The 22,948-nt window shown below is 38.0% G+C and overlaps 1 protein-coding gene and 1 long non-coding RNA gene across 2 annotated transcripts in view; one reads left to right on the top strand and one right to left on the bottom strand.

Moving 5' to 3' along the window:
* Nucleotides 1-4,458: 4,458 nt before the first annotated feature.
* Nucleotides 4,459-22,948, top strand: part of LOC139714482 (uncharacterized) — a 34,912-nt gene continuing 16,422 nt past the window's right edge. Inside the window, exons 1-2 of the long non-coding RNA XR_011709703.1 lie at nucleotides 4,459-4,516; nucleotides 6,283-6,347. This is a non-coding gene — a long non-coding RNA (uncharacterized lncRNA). The remainder of the gene's footprint in view (nucleotides 4,517-6,282; nucleotides 6,348-22,948) is intronic.
* Nucleotides 8,250-19,694, bottom strand: LOC139714484 (1-acyl-sn-glycerol-3-phosphate acyltransferase alpha-like). The gene is made up of 6 exons (XM_071626188.1): nucleotides 19,468-19,694; nucleotides 14,118-14,248; nucleotides 13,424-13,605; nucleotides 12,946-13,059; nucleotides 9,845-9,917; nucleotides 8,250-8,368 (listed from the first exon to the last, which is right to left on the bottom strand). Exons 1-6 carry the CDS (start codon nucleotides 19,692-19,694, stop codon nucleotides 8,250-8,252), a joined length of 846 nt encoding a protein of 281 aa, XP_071482289.1.

A 22,948-nucleotide genomic window follows, 5' to 3' on the forward strand; every position in this document is an offset into this window, starting at 1 on the left:
AATACATACAAATCCAACTCAGCTGGATAGCATGATGTCATAGACAGTGCCACTTTTCAATATCTCTTGCTTCTCTTTCTCTCTCTCTCTCTCTCTCTCTGAATGTCTGTATAAGTCAATCAACTTTACATTGTTAACAATTAATTCTTGGATTGTTCTCCCATTTCCATGGCAACTGTTCTGTGTGGCATCTCACGCCAGAGAGCTAGGTTAAAACTAGTCTCCCAGTTTCAGACCCACTATAGATGACGATTTCAATCAGTGAGAATGGATTTTACATGTATAGTATTTATTTCAAGACTGTTAAAATGAACATTTCTCTTCACAATCTTTTTTCGCATTGAGCAGTTGGGTCAACCTATTACTTTCCTTTTAAAAAAGGATGTTTCAATCTCTTAGCAGCAGACCTTTCAAATTCCTTACTTTCAACAGTAATTGCAGACTATTGTAAATAAAATACCTGTTTATCTATACAGTGAGTGTGATAAATCCGAGTGTGTGTGTGCGTGTGTAAGTATACATGTTGAATTACATCAAAAGTTAGAAACATGATGTAGAGAAGTCTATAGAGTTGAGAACAACTTTGTGATGAATGAATAGATACTAAGTATATTTCAGGGTATAGAACAAGTACAGGACCATCAGCGCAAGTTGTGGGACACTTGAAAAGCCATTTACACACCTACAGTGGTTTACAGAAGCCCAAGAACACTGATTTGGAGAGTAATAAACTACCTTTTCGAGTCACAGAGGAATTTGTATGGATTGTTCAGCCAATTCTGGCTTTGCCAAGTAGTGTTGTCCGAAATAGAAGCTGTTGATTAACCCTGCCTCTTCCATCTGAGCAAAATGCAGCCACCCTTCTCCTTTGCTTTGCATTTCTCATGTACAAAGGTCATGTGCAGATGTTTTAGCAATGGAGACATTCAGAGGGGGAAAAAAAAAACATGTTCTGAGCATTTGCAAAATCCCTCATCAAACTCAATCTATAGCTTGCGTCATCTGAGTTTTCACGTCACGTTCTGGGCTATTTTTACGTCCGCTCAATTCACGACACAGAGAGCTACTTTATACAGCGAGCATATGGGGGTGCCATTTTATTTTTTTTATAGGTTGCGTCTTTGCGTAATCTACAGCTACCTTTCAGCACAATGCAGGTAGAGAGGAGAATGTCCAACGCACTCTTCTGAAATGTCAGTGCCGCAAATCTAAAGCTCCCTAATGTCACAACTGGGGACAGCAGCCATTGCAAGGGGGTGTTAAGAAGAGGGGCAAGAGGCTGTAGGGGGATGCAAAGTCGGTAGATCATGTTCTTGTTTCACTTTCACTTTTTGTAGCCATGTGGGTGTGGAAATGTTGGAGAAAGAGAGGATGTCTTTGTTTATGTTGCTATGGTGATTCCAGCAATTAATGTTTGTTGCTGCATTTTTCTCATTCCATGTAACAGAGGAAGTGTAAATCTACATCTCCTCCCCCCCCCCCCCCATAAAATTTGTCAGCAAAGTGCGGTCTTTTGTTTACTTGTCATAGAGAGTGGGATTACACCGTAGACATCTGTACCGGAATGGCTAACATTTTACATCAAACTACCCTTTTCGTGACTGTTACTTTGCAAATCTTCATACAACATGTACTGTACTACAATCCTCTCGAAGATTTCAAATTCCATAACTTTAGTGTGAGTTGGAACACACACTTTTTGAATGGTTTCTGTGGTTTTGAAACTGATGTTAATGTTTCAATGCAGTAATTGCTTCCTGTGAAAATAAACCAAGCAGACTCAAGTAAAGACAAAAAAAAAAATGAAACAGTAAGTATACAAAGTGATAGAATATTGATAGACTTAGTGCTTTACTGTTAACTATAGAACTCTCATGTTTGCTATTAACTTATGTACAACATGTGCTGTGATAAAACAGAGACCTGTATATAAAGACTCTTATCTACTCTATGCATTTCTTTCAGAATTAGTGACATGTAGATATAGCTGCATTGTATGCTATAATTGTGCATAAGCTACTTATTTAATTGTGATTTCCATGATAAACGTGCAATAAAATTGGCTTTGTTGTGATGCGCTGTAGATTGACAAAAAGGCATTTAGTGAACGTAAGTGTGTATGTACATATATATATTACAATGTAATTTTGATTACCACTCTAATCATTATGTGATAATTAAGACCCATGGAATAACAGTGTAGAGTTTTTGTATTAGCTATATTAGTGACAGATGTTAAGAATACTGTTTATTATCATTTAGTGTCTGATTTGATGATTGTACAGTACCCTTTCAATTCATTGTTACTAGACAAAAATCAAAAAAAAAATATTGAACCTTCTTTATCGAGTGAGGTGATTTTTTTTTTGTTAACTTGTGATATGTGTATTAGTTGAATCATAATAGAAACACAGGTTATGAATTTTAAGTTTCTTCACTTTACGGAAACAGGATGATGTTGAATGTCTTTAAAAAAAGATTGATATTTCAGATGGTTGTCTCTAAAACATTTGTTCAATTTGGTTTTACTTGGAAGTTCAGGAAATGCAAACTAAATTGTGGGTTTTTGAGGTTGAAATTGTCTGTTTTTGAGATGATAGTCTCACAGGACTCTCTCTTATTTAAGTGTTCGACATTCCAAGATTGGTTAGAGTTCTTTCTCATGTCAGTTGTATACCATAGATATATTATAAGTTGATGCAACAAAGTATCTTGTCATGTATGAATTGATACAGCGAGGTGGACAATATTTATGTGAGGTCCATCAGTAATCGTTTCACAACTCCAGTTTCTTTAAAGTGGCAGCTCTGTCGGATTTTCCTCATCAGCCTATTCTAGGAGCAGTGATCACAAAATCCATGTGTTATTTAAGTGGTTAGAAAATTTGATCCCCATAGGGGGCGAAGCAGCTCATGGGAGTCAAAACAGTAAGAATAAAAGATCATTATATATCCCTGTACACAGTCTGTGGTGATATTCTTTTGAGATATATATCCACTGAGCAATACCAACAATACCAAGAAGACTGGTTTCATTTGATAGAAAAATAAACAGGGCAGCTAATGTAATGGCTATCAATAAAGTAATGATGTACCTCCGGTATTTTCTTTATTTCGTTGACCCAGGTTTGATTAAATTAATGTGTGTATTCATGACTGTTTTGGACATCTTTTGAATTGTGCCATTCATGATGAAATAATATGTGTCATATGGTGATAATTTTGCCCCCTTCAGCAAACAGTGAACCAACCATATGTATTGCGCTGACTGCCATTTAGTTTGATTTGTCTGGAACTGATGAAATCGCCTGGACTATTTTCACAATCCCATTGAAATCTGTCTGTGCCAGTATTGAGGGAGAGTCAATATTGTAGCTTAGCGATGTAGATATTTGTCTTCAAGTAGATGATAGGCAGTGCTATTTTTTCCCCAGTTTTTGTTACCAAGATATGAAAACCTAGCCCTTAATTGATTATTATATGTTTATTAGTGACACATGATACTATGAGTTGTTTTACCTAAGTAAGAAATAAATATGAAAAATATTATGACAGTGAAAAAATATATACCTGCATCGGTGTGTTCTTCTGTTTTTGTTTTTGTTTTTGTTTTTGTTTTTGTCTTCCCTGAATTGAGTTTCTGTGATTTTCTGCGAGACATGATTACATGTACCAAAGTGAAACATGCCACAGAGTCAGATATTAAAGGATAAGTTCACCTTCATAGACATGTGGGTTGAATGAATGCAGCAATATTAGTAGAACACATCAGTGAGAGTTTGAGGAAAATCGGACAATCCGTTCAAAAGTTATGAATTTTCGAAGTTTCTGCTCAGTCACGCCTGGATGAGAAGACTAAGTAAGCTTGTGATGTCACATGAGTACAACGATATAAAGAAAGAATAAAGAAAATTCAACATATTTCCATTTTTCTCGCATAAGAAAAGAACTCTCGACTTCTCTCTTTCAGGAGGCAGAGGGAATAATATAATCCTTAACATATGTCAGTAGCAAGTCGAAGAAATGTGCATTTTATTCAAAAAGTAAAGTTTTGTAAAATTCTCTTTTTATTTTCCTTATGTAGTTGTATGCACGTGACATCATACACTGTAGTAGTCTTCTCATCCAGCAATGACTGCACAGATACTCAAAATATCATAACTTTTTAACGGATTGTCCGATTTTCCTCAAACTTTCACTGATGTGTTCTACTAATATTGCTGCATTCTCTCAATCCTAATGTATATGAAGGTGGACTTGTCCTTTAAATTAGGAGGACAAATTTATGCACACCGAGAGTTTATACTATAGTACTGTACAGTATATTCTACTTGTAGAGCACAGTCCGGAAGGCAGACTAGCACAGAACTACACGTGTTTACGTGTGTGGCGTGGGGACGTGTGTACGTACAGCTTGCTACTGGACCAAACTTGTAGTGACATTGGAGTATCGCTGGAGCGCAATAATCATTGGCCTGAAGTTTAAATGAAGTCAGCCCCCACGCATTTTTAACTAGGTGAGTGAGTTGTTACTGTAACTAAATTTCATCGATTGAATTCGTGGTGTGTACTGCCGTAATCGAAGGCCGGGCTCGGGTATGCATTAGTCAATTACAGTGGCTGCCCCATAGTCCCATTCGTTCAAATGTATGCATGATTGTCGTTCCACTAGAATATGTGCGCACTGCTGCACGTATGTGTGTTGAGTCTGCAGTCAAGCCTTCGATTAGGTGATGAGTGATTAATCATAAGGAGGTAATGTGCTTTTCGTGACATTTTATAGGTTTACGTCGCTGCTGTGTATGTGTGTGTTGCCTTTTTTGTGTGTGTGTGCATGTGTGTGAAATAATAATGTCGATTGATTGACATTGAAAATTAGGGGCAGTGGCCAGTGCAGTGCCACATCCAAACCACATCGATTGATAATGGATTATGAGGACTGTGTACTTTTGAGTACTGTGAAAGTGAAAATTTTCGCGGTGTTGAAATTTTCTCGCATTTCACCCAACCAGAAGCCAGCGCGAAAATAAAAGCATGTGAATATTTTTGCATGCCATGTGTTCCTGTAGTCAATGTGTTGAATTAAAAACACGCAAAACCCTTACCGGCCGGGCCAAGCGCGAAAAGTTAGTCACGCAAAAATATCCACTTTTACAGTATTAAAGTATAGTATTTTTAGTCTCTATAAATGTATTTGTTCACTAAATGGACTTTATATGGACACTGAACTGTATCAAAATGTACTTGAATACCAACGGTACGGTCTTGTTATTCTATAATCTACACCTCTTCAAGGTACAGAGGGAGTCAGAGCAGAGTACAGACTTGTGAAAACTTTTATTTTGTATAGGAAATTGAAAAACGGAACTGCAAGATGAAAGACTTTATGAAGAATGACTGAGAGTAGATAACACAGTACTGGCCTGGTAGCGTTGGAATACAATGGTGAGGGAAGACTGGCGTGGCTCAGATATAGACTAATTATATTTCGAGAATCCCTATGTAACAAGTTGGGGACAGCTGAACAATCTCAACTAGAGTTGACTGTAATACTGACGAGCATATGCTTATATCAGGGCTCCAAACTCACTTTTATTGTTGGTGGCCCAAAGGCAAACATCCGACCTTTTTTGTGGCCCAAGCAGGTCACCAAATTCTTCATTTCTGAAATTTTGGTGGCCCGACGTGCGTTTTTCTTTGGTGGCCCTGGGCCACCGGGCCACCATTAGTGTTGAGCCCTGCTTATATATTCACTGACCAGTACTCTTCAAGGTTTTTAAGTACCCCAGTTGACAGCGAATGAATCATATACTGTCACGCATGAATCCCCTTGCTAGTACGCAGCTAGTAGCTACTGCGTCTTGAACATGTAGGTCCCTAAGAAAAGCTGTTTTTCTCGTAATAAACTGGAATATGTTTTGTAATACAATGTACATGTGTAATTTTTTTTTGCCACCGGTACCACTGTTAAAATTATGCTGATTTATCTCCCTTCTTAATTTAGTGGTTTCAGTCATTGTCACATATTCAGTCAATTCGTGCTAGCGCATTTACTCAAAGTCAGTTTTAGACTTGAGGAGAAAATGCACATGTACTGTTTTATAAATAATGAGACTTGTCACTTGCTTCATGTGGATTGTGATCATATCTAGCTGTAAAGCATGTGTGTGTGTACTGTTTGCATCTTGTTTTACTGGTTGAAGTTGGAGTTAGGTGCACTTTGCACTGTACGATTGATCTATTGAACTGTAGTTTTTATTCAGTTACAACAATTTTTCCTCAGGAGCCAAGACAACACAGACAAAGCAGAAAATGCCACCACCAGGACAAATCAACAAGCATCTCACAGTAAGTCTTCCTTCACAAATTTGCACCTCTCCCTTCCACACACACACACACACACACACACAAACAAACAAACAAACATATGTATGCAATTTACCATACACACATGCCTTTCATGGCTGCACACTCAAAGGGTGGTAATAGTATTGGTTGAGGTGAGGATTCAGCTTTTATTTTTTGCAAGATACTTAGGGACCACTTTAGAAAATCAATTCTTCAAAATGTATTGAAGGAAAATTGCATTTGAAATGGCTGAGATATATAAAAAAAAAACAAAATGAAACAAAACAATCCTAATAATAGGTGGGTCCCACAATTTATTAGGATTGTGTTATTTTAGATATCTCTGCCATTTCAAAACCAATTTTCATCAAATAAACTTGTAGTTCATCTTAGAATGATATGCTCTTTCATATTTCATGAGAGATTTCTCATCTCCAGAAATATCTCATTATCTCCAGAAATATCAAAACATTAGAAACCTGAAGCCCCATCTCAATTGAAACTGTACTATTTCTTTCACTCACTACTGATTGGACATTGCCCAGAGAAATGTAGTACCAGGGAGGTGGAAGCCCCTCCACCTCCCTGGTAGTACAGTGCCCTCCTGTTATAACGAACACGATTATAACAAAATTCCAGTTACAACGAAATAAAAATCCAAGCCGCACCATTATCGGCTCTATCTTTTTTATTGTTTATTTGTTCAGTTACAATGAAATTTTAGTATAACAAAAGAAAACTGCCAGTCCCGAGGACTTTGTTATAATGGGAGTCCACTGTATTAAGCAATTGTCGATGAGACCAAAAATGATAGTGTAGTGTGACATAGTGGCCCTTTTATATCATTTAGCAACTTTCTGACAATTTCAATATTCAATTATATGGTATGTATAAGTGGTATCAAATACTGATATATCAGTTTATTCCAGGTACCTTATTCATTTTTTTTTTCTTTTTCATCAAGGTGAAAAATGCATCATAGATGTTTTATCTGGATTAATTCTTGTGAGTTGCTGGATTGGCCACAGCAGGGAGGCACCTCCCTGGCCACAGTGATCAATGTAGTGCACTGCATGTGTGAATGGATTGTACAGTGTGAATTTATGTTTGATTGGCAATTCATTCAGTTGTGTAATATGAAAAATATTCCAGAAAGGTACACTCTTTTCTTCAGAAGATTATTCTTAATTTACTGACAACCACTCATTTTCACGAGTTAGTGACCTCTTCATAATGAGGTTCCATTTTACATTTAGAAACGTTACCATTTCTCTTCTACTTATCAATTTTGTCATTGATGTTAAGTTTGGGTACTCTTCTAGGTATCAGAATTCAGTATGCATTGTATGGGAAACTACTGCTTATTGATTTCACCTTTAGTCGTTTTCATGAGTAGTTCATCAGTCATTCAATCTCAATATTGCTGCAGGGCTTCCAAACTTTGTTTTCTCTGCCCAATCTAGAAAGGAAACTTTTGGTATTCCAGTCATGCAAATCCACTCAAGGCTTCATTTGTAATTTTAAGACATGGGTAAGAGTAACTTGATTGTAATAATAATTAATATAATGAAAATGCTAACCAACAACCAGACTGTATTAGCTCTACTATAGTATCACCAGGGCAGGGAATTTCATACTTTTTGTAAAAATCAAGTTTATCTTACATTGAAAGTATGATGCAACTGATCAACAATTTCATGACTTTGAAATTATGTGATTTGTACTTAAATATAATACTTAGCTTCTATTTGAAAAAAAAAATCAAATTTACCTTCCATTGAAAATATGTGTTTTCACTGAATTCCAGATACAAAGTGGAAAAAATATGAAAAAACATTGCTTCACTTTCAAGTACCCGGTACATTACATTGGTATCTGTTGCTTGGTATAGCTTTGACATCTCTAGTGGCTTGTAAAAGCCTCTAGCATTTTAGTTCGCACTTCATCTGTGAGTCGTGGCACATCTTCAAGCGTCATACCCTCTGTGGATACTGCTGGAAGAATGGTTGCAGTGGTTTCACCTGTATGATAAAAACAACAAAAATGAAGTAATTACAGCTACACTTTCAGTTACTATTGAAGTCAAAGATACAGTAGTGTGGTGCATAAAGGACAGTGGGTACAGTAGTAAGGGACTGACATTGTAAGAAAACATTATGATTACAAAACTCATATTTCTATGCTTGAAACAATGGAAAACATAAGATGATGAATTATTGTATGTATGGAGTATGAAATTTCACATGCAAATAATGATATTATCTCCATACATGTATGCATATGAACCATGAAAATGTGAGTGCATGACGTATGTGTGTTGTATTTATGTACATTTATGATATCATTGGTTTTTGTCGAGCCCACCGGAGGTGAGGCGAGACTACATGTAAGGGATCGCCTGTGGCATCTGTCCGTCCGTGGTCCGTCCGTAACACTACAAAAACTTGAATAACTCTACTGAGGACTTCCACTTCAATCAAACTTGGAGGGAATAGTGGTACATCTGTAATACAAAGTTACACATTTTACCAAACATGAAGGCCCTCTCAAGGTCAAAGGTCACAGGCAGGGGTCAAGGAACTTTAGGGCCCAATGTTAAGCTTTTACGGCACGTTTCGATTATGGCTCATAACTTTTGATCCATATGTCCGTTTGTGACCAAACTTGGCTGGTAAATGTCCCTTGGGGAGTTGAAGGTCAACACAAGGTCATAGAGCGGGGTCAATAAACTTCCGGGAATTACAAAAAACATTGATTTCTGCTATGCGAATGGGCGAGACCCATTTTGGCACTTGCCTTGTGATTTGCTATGTGTGTTTATGGGGCGAGTTGTGTGTGGCGAATGGAAAGAGTGATATCGTGATATACACTGTAATTTTCATATTACTATTAGTGAATACAGTACAAAAGCAAGCAACAAAAAAAAAAAAATGATAGAGAAAGTTGATGGGAGTTTCCAACGATGAACTCTCTTGCTTAGTGCTATCTTTTCATGTTATGCTGATTAGAAAATCACAATTATGTAGTCAGCTTAAATTCTAAATTTAGCCAAATCATACTGAAATAATCACCCCGTCATGCTCAAAAATGTATGTTTTCAATATTTGCTTCCCCGCCTTGAGTACCACTTTTTAGCTCATTTGAACAAAAGTTTAAAAGTTGTAACCAATCTGTTCATTCAAGCTCACTTATGACACACGCTGCCTCCATTGACAATCAGCACATTAATTTTGTTTTGGAGTGTTTGTTTGTTTGTTTTTACAGTTTTGTTATCTGGTCTAGTTTCAAGTCGTAAGTTTCAAGGTGTATGCATGAGTTTGAAGTCGTCATGATAAGATTTTCCATCCGCCTGGGAGTGACCTCATATAAGTTTATATCGCCTGATATGCCTAACAAGTAGGGAGTTGACTTGAAAATCTAGAAGCCTTTTGTACATACTTGTACACACATAATATCAAGGTTTTATGAGATTATTTGGGGGTTTGGAGAACACCTACCTGGTTCGAAAATATGCCTTTGGACGCTGAAGAATTTTTCTTGCGAAGAAAATACCACCGGCACTATAGGAACCTACACGTGAGATCAAAGATGTTGCACATTGTAAAACTGTGATTAATAAAATCACTTAATTCATTAATAGGCACAAACACATCATCTTTGTCCAGAAAGTGTAACCCCAGAAAAAAAAATAAAAAATCAGGTGGGAGGAACGTTTCACTGACGTCGAACCTGAGAGCCCTCATGGAAAGTACAACGAGAACGAACCAAAAGATACCGAAACCCGCACGTAAAGATGGCGTCAATATTCGGCGCACTAATCGTATACGCCAAAATAACTTTTAACGGCGACAGCAACTATTCTTAACCCTAAATTTGTCGAGTAAGGCAGGTGCCACAATTATTACAACACAATAGACAGATTTATTGGAATTACGAGTAATCTCCAATCGTGCATCTGTTCAGGAATTGGGAGAGTTTGTGCAACAGACTCGTCCTGACACAGGAAAAACGAGGGGACCATGTGTTGTACCCATCACTGGGTTTACTTGAACATGCTAACACATTTAGAGTTCAACATTCCTTTTAACATTCTTCACAAAACTGGAGCCTTGAAAGGGATGATGTGTCCGTCTATATAGTTTCTGTAATTTCAGAATATCAACGCTTAAATCGGCTGGTACTACTGGGTAAATAAGACATTATTATTATTATTATTATTATCATTATTATTATTATTATTATTATTATCATTATCATTATTATTATTATTATTATTATTATTATTTATTTATTTATTTATTTATTTATTTATTAACCCCGCATATAAAAGACTTAAGAAAAGAGTCTGTGCAAGTATTGTGATGGGAATGTAGTAGTGTGCTGTGTTCGGCGTACTCGTATGTCGAGATTTGGGTCTGGAATTTTTGTTGGATAGTAATGTTTTAAAAGTCCTCATCAGTCTTGACTAAAGGCTGTTGATTGGATACCTATATTGCGTTAATTCTTTCGACTTGTAATTGATGTGAACCTTAAAGTTGAATGCTGCAGGGCCCAGAGCGTTTACGATAGATACTTTTTTTATAGCTTGCAGAGGTAAAAGTTCTTGATACAGATGATATTCTTTGTGTTATAAGACTAGTTTTGTTGAGCGTCTAAAAAATGCATAAAAACTCAGAAGTAAACCCCGATATATATTGCAAATCTGCTAGATCTTATGAGCATAACATTATTGTGATACGTTGCTCCCAAATGAACTATACACACTGCGAATCCAATTATATCTTTAAAAAAAGAAAAGAATAGCGCTGGGAGATCATGCATTTGCATTTGCAACGCCCAAATTGTTGAATTTATCTCTTAAAGTTAAAAATTCAACGTTTCCAAATAAGGACCCATCTTTTACTTTGTTTTGTTTTGTTTTTATATTTTGTGTTCGTAATATCATGAGTGACACTGGGAGCTCTTGCATCGCGCAGTGGAACATAATATCAATCTTTCTGCGCTGTGAAAATATACTGTGATGTGCAATATACAATTGTTTCTCTGTATACAAGCAGTGCAGCGTATCATAATACTGTAACTGTGCCATGCTGTGCGATATGTACCTGGTGCAGCTATTCTGAAGAATCTAGGATAGGAGACGAGAGTGGTGTGATATTTTGCCATTAGATGTCAGAGATATTGTGTCAATGATGGCGATATAATGGTTCCATTCTTGAAAGAAGATGTTATGAGATACATAGCGTGGTGTTCTTCTTTCCGTCCGGATATGTTTCATGGTGTGGGGTATCATCCTCATAGATACTTGCTGTCCTGTCTCACGCACAAACAAAACGTTCATGTGTTCTGTGAATATCTTTTGTCGTACTTGTAACTATAGTATACTTGTATACATTATATAGATATTATACCCGTAATAAGAATAATAATAAGAATAATAACCAATATAAATTAGTGTCTTCTCTGTATAGACTCAAAGCGCTTCATCAATTACAACAAAATACAAGAAATCAACAATATTTACTAAACAAATAGAGAAAGAAAAACAAAACAAACAGTGACTTTTAACTTGTCAGATCGTTGGCAGTGGAACAAGTCAGAGCAATAAGAAAGTTTTACTTTTGGAACAAATGGGTTTTCAACAGTCTTTTTTTAATTGATCTGTGTTAATTGTACATGGCTTTGCTCCTGTCGACTTCTTTCCTTACGCTGCATGCTGTATCATGCTCATCGATTCTCACTTGTTGCTTTGATGTCGTATCTCGCGAACTTTTGGTGTACGTTTACCTTCAATGTGAATTTCATTGTTTTCGGGGATATTTTAAGATTTGGCTCTTCGTTTATCTTGTGTTTCTGCTTGTTCATATTACAAAGGTTGTCATAATTATGTTTGCTAAGCACGCTATTTTGGGCGAGTATATAATTATATACGAGAACTCACCGTACTTGATCAATTTTTTCGCATGCTATCTATTCACCTCAATATGTTTATATGAATTATCCCACTCGTATCAATTCAAACGAGAAACAAATATATAAAACAAACAAATGAGATCGCAAATAACATGTCTGCGAACAGCATATCTTCCAATAGTCAGATTCATCGCCCATAATAATGCATGGACATACAGCCGCGCAGTTATCTCTCCCGCGAACTCGAGTGTATTATAGAACGCTGCAGTAGGCATACCTATGCATTATCAAGGCTTTGGGGGAATGACACTCAAGTACAACACATACGTGACTATAATAAAGTAGCTTTCGAGTATCTAGTTAGATCAGGGTCGACATTCTTTTGAATGACGTGCACCAGGTCCTCTATAGCCACTTATAAGACAAGCGAGAGAAAGCAGCCTCCAGCATCATTTACTTTCATTGTTATCTGGTTGTGGATCCGCTAAAGATTCTGATGGTCAACATTTGCAGTCATGGATCAATCTCCGATTTTTTTGTTGTTGTACGTATTTATTTGTAATTATCTATTTATTTATTTATTCATTTATTTTTGTAAGCTGCCAGTTGTGCCAACTGTTAATTCGACAACTCGTATGTATTTCCGCGTGGGTTTGAAGTGAGGCTTGTTGTGGGCGCGGCTTACCTGTGCCATGACGGCCAAATTAAAGGCCCCCTTCTTAAATGGCAAGAAATGTTCCTCAAGTTTTCCCTTGCTGGACAGCTTCCTGGTGCCTTCCGGGAAGATCCACACTCGATACTGTTGGTCAAACAGAAATGACCATCTCAAGACAGATTTATGGACAGTCAAAAAGTCGGTCGTCGAACTTTAGAAAACGTGAGCGTCTAACTTAAAAAAAAAAAAAAAACGTGAACCGAATAGCCCTTCTATTCTCTTTCCCCTAAATGACACTCTTGCATCTTTCGGGGTACAAAATTAATTTTGTTCTGGAAAGGCGTTTCCCCTTGTTTCTTGTATTTTCTCGATGGGTCGATACTTCATAACTGTCCCGCCCCTTTAATGCCTTGTATATTATCTACTTCGACCAAATCTTATAGTCATGGAGATGCCCGCGTTGACTTCAAGTGCATTTTGATGGGCGCAGAAGATATGAACAACGTACCTTGTTTTCTTGTATCGCATCTGCCGCGCTGCGCATCATCTCCTTGGCGCTGGCGGAGTTCTTCCGGTTCACGAATATCGTTCCCGCCAGAACGAGGCAAAGCCCAAAGGGTCCTGCGTATTTCATCGTGTTCTTCATGATCACAACGCAGTCTCCCGGCCAGATCTCCTCGTGCATCATAACTTTAGACATCGGAAGATGTGAAAATGGAAACAAGCGAGAGAGATATAAAGAAAGAACAAACTGGTTAGTTCAGTGCTATCTCGAGATCTCACTCAGGGGACCCAAGTCATCAGGATTGCAATTGACTTGAAATTGATGGCAACAATTAACCGATCAGCCGGGTTATACATTTAGTCATTGTCATGGTAACTTTTTTACCGCAAGTTTATTGAAGAGGAGGGCAGCATGGATAATGATGGGAATCATAATAATGAGCAGATTTATAGTACATTGTACATGTACGGTCGTTCTCTTTGTCTTGGCTCAACAGACTAACACGCAACGTAAAGCTCTCAAATCTGAATTAACGTAAAATTGGATGCCTCTCTTCACAAAATTGCCGTGTTGAATTGAATTGAATTGAATTGAATTTATTTCCTCTTCATGCGAGACACTTCTGATCTTGAGTCACTTTGTAATAAATTATAGACGCTTCAAACACAAAACAAAACAAACGAAAGCCAAAGCTTACCGACACTATCTAAGGCGCTCTGGTGGTTGCACACAATCACACACGGCCCGTCTGGGTAGGGGCATCCCTTTCTCTTGACGCCGATCCCGAACAGCGGGAGTTGCAGATATTTTCCATATTTGATCAGCCACCTGCAATCAGTGGCAATATAACTGTTTAGGACCTATCTCGGTAGTGTATATTGTAGACAGCCGAGAAAAAGATGATCCTCGAATATATCACGTTTACTGTGATTGAATCCCGTCGTTATACACACTTTAAAAATATGCTGAAAACAAATAAAATTGTAGATTTACAACGTTTTTATGTATGTTTCTTCTCCTTGATTTGAGAATATTATAACTGTAATGTTTGTATGCCGTGTCAACAGTATACTCAATGGACGTCGATAATATTTGGCTTTGTTTTGCATTTTAAAAGCGAAATTCAATTTTGATATTTAGATCAATGTCTTCTCTGTAGAGTTTTCGTGCAAGTCAACGGGAGACTTGTGTGAAATGGACATAAAAGAGGGGAGTCTCCCTTTGAAACCCTATACGGGTAACGTCAGACTACTTTTGTGTCTTATGTGTCCCACGTGACTTCACAATGACAGCCGTCTGTAGTGTCGTATGAAGATGCAATCCGTGTGTTGTGTTCCATGCATCAACGTGGACTTGGGAAGAAGAGCAGCAGTGGTGATATCACATTAAAGTTCTCATAATGACTTAACAATAACACTGGTGTCAGTTCCCTTTTTATAACGATTGCGCTAACGGCTATTTTATTCTTGCGTATTCATAATAATAGACCACCAAACTGTCTCCCATCGGGGAAATCATTGCCATTAAACATTTTTAATATCGAGAAATATAAATGACCAACAAAAATGCTGTTAATGAAGTACCCATTCACGAGTATGTGTATACATGTATCTATACACCAGATGTTAGTACAATGTATCAATCATTACAGTGTACTAGCAGTGATGTTATTCCAACGCTGGCTAATCGTACATGAGGCAGTCGCTGGGTGCATTTCGGATCTTAGTCTCCATGGCAACGGAGCAAATGATGGGGAAACCCTTCGCGCAACATTTTCATCGCCTGCCGTGAAGCTCTCTCGGAAAACTTGTAACTGACCGCCATTTGTCTGCGTTGTAACACCTTTTGGGTCAGGTTCACGCAGAGTGTCTTGTCCCCTGAAGTAGCCAGATAATAATTTTGATAATACATACCATATGGCTATATTGCATGTATGGATAGCGTTCCTTCGAAGAACATACTATATATATTCATTCATATTTACCAACTCGCTGCGTTTATGATAATGATGCAATTTGCATGTATTTTATTGCTGTGTCGGGCAAGACTCTTAAAGACTATTATAAGGCATGATTCTGGCTGCCAGGAGCAATTCCATTACTAGTACGCATAATTTATGTTAATACGATATATTCATGAAGTGCCTACTGATGTTGCAGTGTAGTACGCTTTCCAATCGTATAGCATACGCGTGGTTAAAGGATGGGACAGATGTTAGATATGTTTTCTGTATAGGGTTCCAATTGCTAGAACGATAAGTGGCGAGGTGATGGTCTTATAGTGGATTTTTGGACATCGGGATTATGTATTCAACTTAAAGGCACTGTGTATCATTGGGAGCAATGATTAAAAAAAAAACACGTAGTTAAAACATCCTGCCATGATAAAAGTTTTCGCAATAAAGCCTAAATTATAAGGGTATAGCACTATTTTTCTCAATAAACCATAGCTGTAGACGTTTTGTTTTAGAAACAATTTTATTCAAACTCTTGTTTACATTTTTGCATATTTAACGATACTTAACATTGATTATACTGATTAACATTTTTACATTGGTTGATTCTATCCATATCTCGCATTTTTTTATCTAGTTTGAAGCACACTAAAGCTGGGTTTTGTTTCATCTGCAAATGGTAAATAATACCTTTAAAAAACCCTTGAAAGGTGATTTCAGGAATGGTAACCTGCCAAACACCATTTCAACACTGTAAACAATCATTCATCAGCAGATCACAAGACGTATCCGTTGCCAGATCAAAGAGCCATATACTAGTCCATTATTCAGCGCGTTTCGAATCACTGACACTTCAGGCCCATGATACTGCACAGCGTAAACATTGAAAAATTGGCTTGATTACAGTCATCACGATTATACGTAAAGTTCGCAAAATAATATATGTTTGACACAATAATCGGAAATCACGAGAAATTAAGATTTTGTCCGTAATATACCATTATTTTAGGTAGGATGTGAGAGTCAGGAATCCTGTGACCGCTCATTTTGTTTGTACCGTACATGATATCGCATATGAATTCAGCAAATGTGTTTACTTATGTATGTGCAGCGGTCGTGACACAAGCTGGGAGTTTTAAAACCTCGCTGTACGTCCCCATCCGCGAGGGAGGATGTCATACTTGTCATATGCAGTTACTCACTAAATAACTCATTGCATTGCAGAAGGGTAATAACGTGAACGATTGGGATGCTCTTTTTCCAGTTTGTTTGTTTTTTCGTGTGTTTTGTTAGTTGTTTTTTCCTTTTCATATTCCAGACCAAATTGTCCGCGCACTCTGTCGCTCGCGATAGAAGTAGGCGTACATGAATAGAGCGGTCCTTGCAATGAAACAGACTATACAATGGTTAACTCAAATAATAGTAATCTTTGGACATGTCTAGACGGTGGCCTTATCTCTGCGAAACCTTGGAAACACTTGATAATGCTTGTTCTTCGAAAAGAGCCCCAATTAAGGACGGAAGGTGTCTTTTTCCTGTGTCACAAATCGTAAAAATTAAACAAAAAATATACTAAATTAAGAATATTATAGATTGCAAATCTTTGACACAATTATCGAGTGGCCGAATACCGAATAATTATGGATCATATTTCAAAATAATTATAGGTCAAAGCGTATTGTGATATTATTGTAGGTTTTTATTTGTATCGTCATCCTATGTCATTTATTCCCATCTACTTCTCTGTTTCTCTTCCAGAGTATTTTCTTTTTGCAAGTTTTTGCAATTATGTGCTTTAGTTTGTTTTTAACCACTTGGGAGGTATACTTTATATACCTCCTTAGTTTAAACCAATGACCATCATTTTATACGCTCCATGTCAATCCCCAAACGATATGAATAAGAGGGCGACAGCTTCCAAGCTGCGTAAACGTACAGTGCACTTCTCATGAATCAAATATGAATATACACAGACAGTATATAGATTGTCAATGTAGCATGAACTTATCTCGGCATTGTTATGTATTACCTGCAGTTGCAAAATTATTCTCGAGAGTACATTTCGTTACTCTGTGTGCCAAATTTCATGGAACATTTCGTCACAAATGGATCTTTGAAATAATGTACAGAAGAACAACCCTTTTTGTTGGACATTTCCCCTTATTTGATTACATCATTACTATGCAGCATTTCTGCAGATCATTGAATCATCATGTTCAGATTCGTGGAGTTCTCCCTCTCTCACAGCCTCTGACATTGTATCTGATCCCCAGATCTGGTCACAAGGAACAAACTTTATCGCCCACTGATATCCGGAATAATTACCTCTGAACCCCTGTAATAAGACTAAATATCGATAAGGATCTCCTAGCAAAATGCGACGTCGGTCAAACACCCGCTGATATGACTCTCTAATTAGTATGTGTGACTTGAGCAAATCGTTATGGCGCGGTATACGCCTTTGGACGTTATGTGTTCCTTGTATGAAAGCAGTCGCGACATCAGGCAAATTTTAACTAATCTTGAGCAATTACGAAGTACATGTAATGAGTATCCACAGGTTGAACCACTCGAATCAGGGAGGTGGGAACTACTTGAATTCAAAATAAAATCGACAAGCATAAATTATAAGTGTATCGGTACACGAGTTACCAATAGATCGTGTTCGGTGGAAAGGAAGATAAACAACAGAACATGTAGCTGCAGGACGAGGTTGTTTTTCCCTTGTAATCATTTTCAAAGGAAAGACGTGTATAAGGCAAAGCCGCCTTTGATTTTCGAAAGCGGACATCTTGTAAGATCCAGGTTTGCGATATCATTCAATTCATGTATTCGGTGCCTATGATGGAAGAGCGTGTGCGTGATCCACATCACTTATCCTGACATTCGATTTTAGCACTGTTTTATAGCACACTGTATTGTGAAGAGAGTGTACACGCTTCGAAGTCATCACGTATACAGGGCATGTTGCCGGAAGTGACCCACTATGGAGCAAACGCGGCGGTCGTGTTTACATAACAATAAAGGGGTTTCATTCATTTGAGAAGCTAATTATGCGCCGTGCTCTCTCTTCCCATCCATTAATTTATTCCGCTTTAGTTTCAGTTTGATGGATATCATTGCCAAGAAGTACTACCCAATCTTTTTCTTTCTCAGATGTATCACGTAACACCTAAATTGACTGCATTGCATTGCATTACTACGTTTTGTACCGACTTATATATATATCACTGCCTATTTACTTCGTGGGATAAAGAATAAACAAAGCAAACAAAAACAACTCCGAACTCCCGTTACGCATAACTGTAATGCGGCCTCTGGAACATTTCTTTATTTTCCGGTGGCATCACATTTTGCTCCTTGGACAATTTTTTCGTCTCATTTTCTCCAAGGACTTTGGGTTAGGATTGTGATAGGGTTTCACGTTTAGTTTCATGTGAGGACTAGGATTAAAGTTGGGGTTATGTTTGTGTGTAGTATCTATGTTTGGCTTAGCATGCAGCTATCTCATTGAACCAATTGTCGCTAGCGCAAAATATGATCTCAAAACAAAGCCTCGACTGCTTACGTCATGATGATAGCGTGAACACCTAGATGTTTGTGTTCTTCGGAGAAGGTGTCATGGTGTTATGTGGTGATTATGTTAGGGCTCGTGTGGTAATCGTGGCGATAAAAACGACTATACTCTTGTTGCGGAGGTGGTGGCAGGTGCGATGGTTCTGTGTCACCATTGATAATTTATCGCTGTGTGGCTCAGTGGTGGTAATGATCGTGGTGACGACTATAAATTCCCACCTCCCTGGTTGTAACGAAAGTGGTAATAGTGGTTATGGTAGCCGTGGTAATGTCTTAATAGCTGCTAATCTGGTGGTAAATGTTGGGTCATAGTGCCTGTCCCCTTTAGTTTTGTAATAGAGGAGGGATGACAAGTTGGTGATGAGTGAAAGTGATCACTTCGCTATAGAGATGTCTTAGCTCTGTTGGATAACATTTTACAGTGATAGTAATAGTTGTGATGGTGGCACTACGAATGGTGTACTATGCTGGTCGTGGAAACCGGCGAAAATAAAAGTGAAGGTGTGTTTTTACTTACCATGCGTTCTTTGGACTTCCAGGTTTCAGGGCCAACACGGGAATGAAGAGCACACCAAATACAATATAGCTGAGAAATAGGCTCGCATATTTGAAGTAGAAACACACAGCCCTGTTTCTCGCCGCTACGAACTTTGCACCAACGCAGAGTATAATTACAAGAAGAAGAGCAGATCTCCACCACGTGAATAACTCCTCTTGGTGATAGTCAGTGTTTTCGTGAGACATTGCTGATAGTCCAGGAGTTTCGGCCTCTGTGAACAATGCTGATGACATAAAGAGTGGAGTCATAGTATACAGTACCTCTTCAGCTGCTGATTTAGAGTTTTTTGCTGGCGTTCAAGTGCTAACAGAGGGCACCTCCGCCGAGCGAGCGAATGAGCTGCAGTGGGTCGATATAGTGCAGGATATCGGTGGCAAGCGTGTAAAACCACCCGCTTTGTGTTTGTTATGAAGCGTGCTGTGTGAAAACAGCAGACGACGAAGTCTTCGTAGACTTCTGGTCACGTGTTTCCTGGCATGACGAAATGTGCAGGTTGTTCCAAAGGCCACGGTCAAGTGTCGGATGGGGTGGCTGTGATAAGTCTTACGAAGTGAGGTCAGGCTGGCACTGTACATGAACAAGCACAACAGTAGGATTGATGCGAAATGTTTAGTTGGATATCTACCCGTTGACGGCGGTGGTACTCCCTAGAGGTGACCAGCTATTGACTCATCGCTGTCACGGGGAATTATAGAGGCCTGGTTTTGAAACATGCAAAGAAATCTGACCTTCCTTTGCAATAGAGACGTGCAGTCAGATGTGACATCGCCGCTGGTCAAGAAACAGATCAGTGATCGCCAAGGACAAGATGTTCCTCGAAACGTTCTATCTACAGAGGGTTGTAGCTCGTGACACGATTGTAATTACCGGGTTGATTGAAAAAGACTTTGCTATAGATACGTTTCACTCCTCTCCTGTAAGAGTAGATCGGAATATTTGTCTTCTGGCATATAGATGTCATTGAAAATACGTTAATCGATCACCAAGGTAAAGCCGTCAATACGAGTCCATAATGCCTGCACGTGTGCCAAAATCATCGGACCGTGGGTAATCCTATACCAGGTGCAAGCCAGGCGGCAGGTGACGAAACGTTGTTCGGGAGCTCCCTCCCGTGGACGACGAAAAGATGAACTTGGTGTTCACCTCATTTCTTAAAATAATTTCTTTGTGTGCCACTCCTCACGAATTTCTTTTGTTTTTCCTTGTATTTTTCTAGTGGTGTCATTGCGAATAATTTTTAAATGCGTAATAATGATAACGTCTCCATTGTATCATGTTTACAGTTTCCAGAAAATATAATATAAATTTCACTTTTCCTTTGTTTCTTCGTTTCCTTGATTCATCTATATATTTATGTAGGTTTTTTTTTATTTACTTATGTATATATATATATATATATATATATATATATATATAAAGCTTGTTATTCCGTTAATTTATTCATTCATTAATTCATTAATTCATCGATCGATCGATCTATTTTTTTTTTCAGGTTTTTCTACGAGCAAACTAAACTTGGTGTCCAAAACCTCGCTCGAAAGTGCGCAAATCGAATTTGTGGTAAAGAAAAACGACAGCTGGTATACTAAGGATAAGTGCCGGTACTGATTTTGTGGTACAATAACGGCCATAGAACGCTGCTTCGTCGAAATCCAAAGAGATGGTATACAATCTCTTTCTTTTTGTAGGAGTCTGTACAGTTGTGCCTCCGTATGTTATAACCAGCCAGTTCAAGTCCTTTGTTCATCACGGCTTGCAGATGTATTCATAACGTATATAGGGCCTATTAGCTTCAGCACGTTTTTGTGTTCTGGGTTTTATAATAGTATAAATTGTAAAGAGAAGGCATGTGTATCTGTGTGTGTATGTGTGTATGTGTGTGTGTGTGTGTATGTGTGTGTGTGTGAGTTTGAATTGTAGTTTCTGTGTGTGTGTTGTGTGTGTGTTTGCATGTGCGTGCGAGAGAGAATGGGGTATATTCAGTGTGTTGAGGCCACCTAAATTTAAATCTTGAAGTGTTTTTATTGTAATTCAAAGAGGATGTAAGTGATTGGTTCGTTACTGAGCTATAATCGTATCAACCAAATACGAGTTACTTTATCTGCCACTAATTCAGCACCATTTGTGACAATCTTTTTTTTTTCAATGTTTCAGATGTAGCATCCCATTCGAAAAAGCCATATAACTATAGATTAATGTCATGTATCGATTTATCTGAAAACTATGATAGTTGTGATGGTAGCAGTAATGATGATTCATAAAAGATAATGACAAACGTTGTTAACGTAGTGTGGCATGTGAATTGGCGATTGGTTTAACTTACCAGACCATGTTTTCTGTGGTTGGCAATGACTGAAAAAAGTATGAATAATAACAGTTACTATTTATTGATAATGTTTCAAGAGGAACAATATTGAAGGAAACAAATCTCTCGTCTGAACCCTTATATTTCCCGTATAAGTGTTTTTCCCCGTGGCAAAATTTCCAGAAGCCTTTTGATATGCTATATTTATAATTGATTATCGAATTAACTAATTCTAGAAGATTGAAATAATCTGTATTTCTTTTAGATGTCAAATGTTTGAACGTTTTGTGTGTGTGTGTGTGTGTGTGTGTGTGTGTGCAAATTTACTTGGGTTTCTCTGATACATTTTAAAATCCATGCAGAGGCATAATACTAATTTAATGATGCCAAGACTAGAATTTCTGCATCAAAGTTAATGGGTTCGAAGTATAATGGGTTGGCATTGTTATGTTGAAGTGTTTGAATGCAGTGTTTAGCGTTAGGAGCAGGGCGACTGCTGACATTTGATATCAACTATCTTCCAGAGTGGATTACAATCTGATACGCTAAAACGACACATACACATCTACTCGTCACAACCACGTCAACATACTGTCGAGTTGTCATTTTCATTTCTTTGTCATTTTCATTTTTAATGACATTCTGATTATTTTCTTTCTATTTGGGGTTTTCATTTGTAACGGCAGTGCATGGCCAGTAGGCCCTATTTATTTTTACAATATGCCCCATGCTGTAAACGCGTAGCTGAGCGTCTCGAAAAAAAACAAACAAACAAAAACAAAAACGAAGAAACTAGACAAAAACTGTTTGTGAACACGTACCATTAGTGTCGAGTGTCCCTATTCTGTGGTGTAGATTTTCGTTTCGTTGACCTGATCTGTTATGTGGTTTTTCGTTTCGTGCGGCTGCAGGAGGAACAAGGTGGAGAAGCAACGGTATCATGCATAATTCCACTGGTTTCCATGGCAACGCTTAGCTTGCGAGCGCAAACGACCAATAAACCGGCGGAGGCAGCAGCGCCTTACGACGGCACTGCCATAATATCTTCCATTATTTATATGCGAGAATTTGGGCGGGAATCGCGTCTGTATTGTGTGTGTGCTTGTCTGTGCATGTATGTGTCTGTGTGGAAAT

Source organism: Diadema antillarum, unplaced genomic scaffold, assembly GCF_040938485.1.
Source record: "Diadema antillarum isolate AM-2024a unplaced genomic scaffold, OU_Dant_1.0 seq00002293_RagTag, whole genome shotgun sequence".
In the NCBI taxonomy this organism is placed as follows: domain Eukaryota; kingdom Metazoa; phylum Echinodermata; class Echinoidea; order Diadematoida; family Diadematidae; genus Diadema; species Diadema antillarum.

Coding starts and splice junctions, on each gene's coding strand:
- LOC139714484 (XM_071626188.1), bottom strand. CDS start 19,694: ATGTCTCACGAAAACACTGACTATCACCAAGAGGAGTTATTCACGTGG. Junction 13,060..13,423: donor ATGCGATACAAGAAAACAAG/GTACGTTGTTCA, acceptor TTTGACCAACAG/TATCGAGTGTGGATCTTCCC. Junction 9,918..12,945: donor ATTTGGCCGTCATGGCACAG/GTAAGCCGCGCC, acceptor TCTCACGTGTAG/GTTCCTATAGTGCCGGTGGT.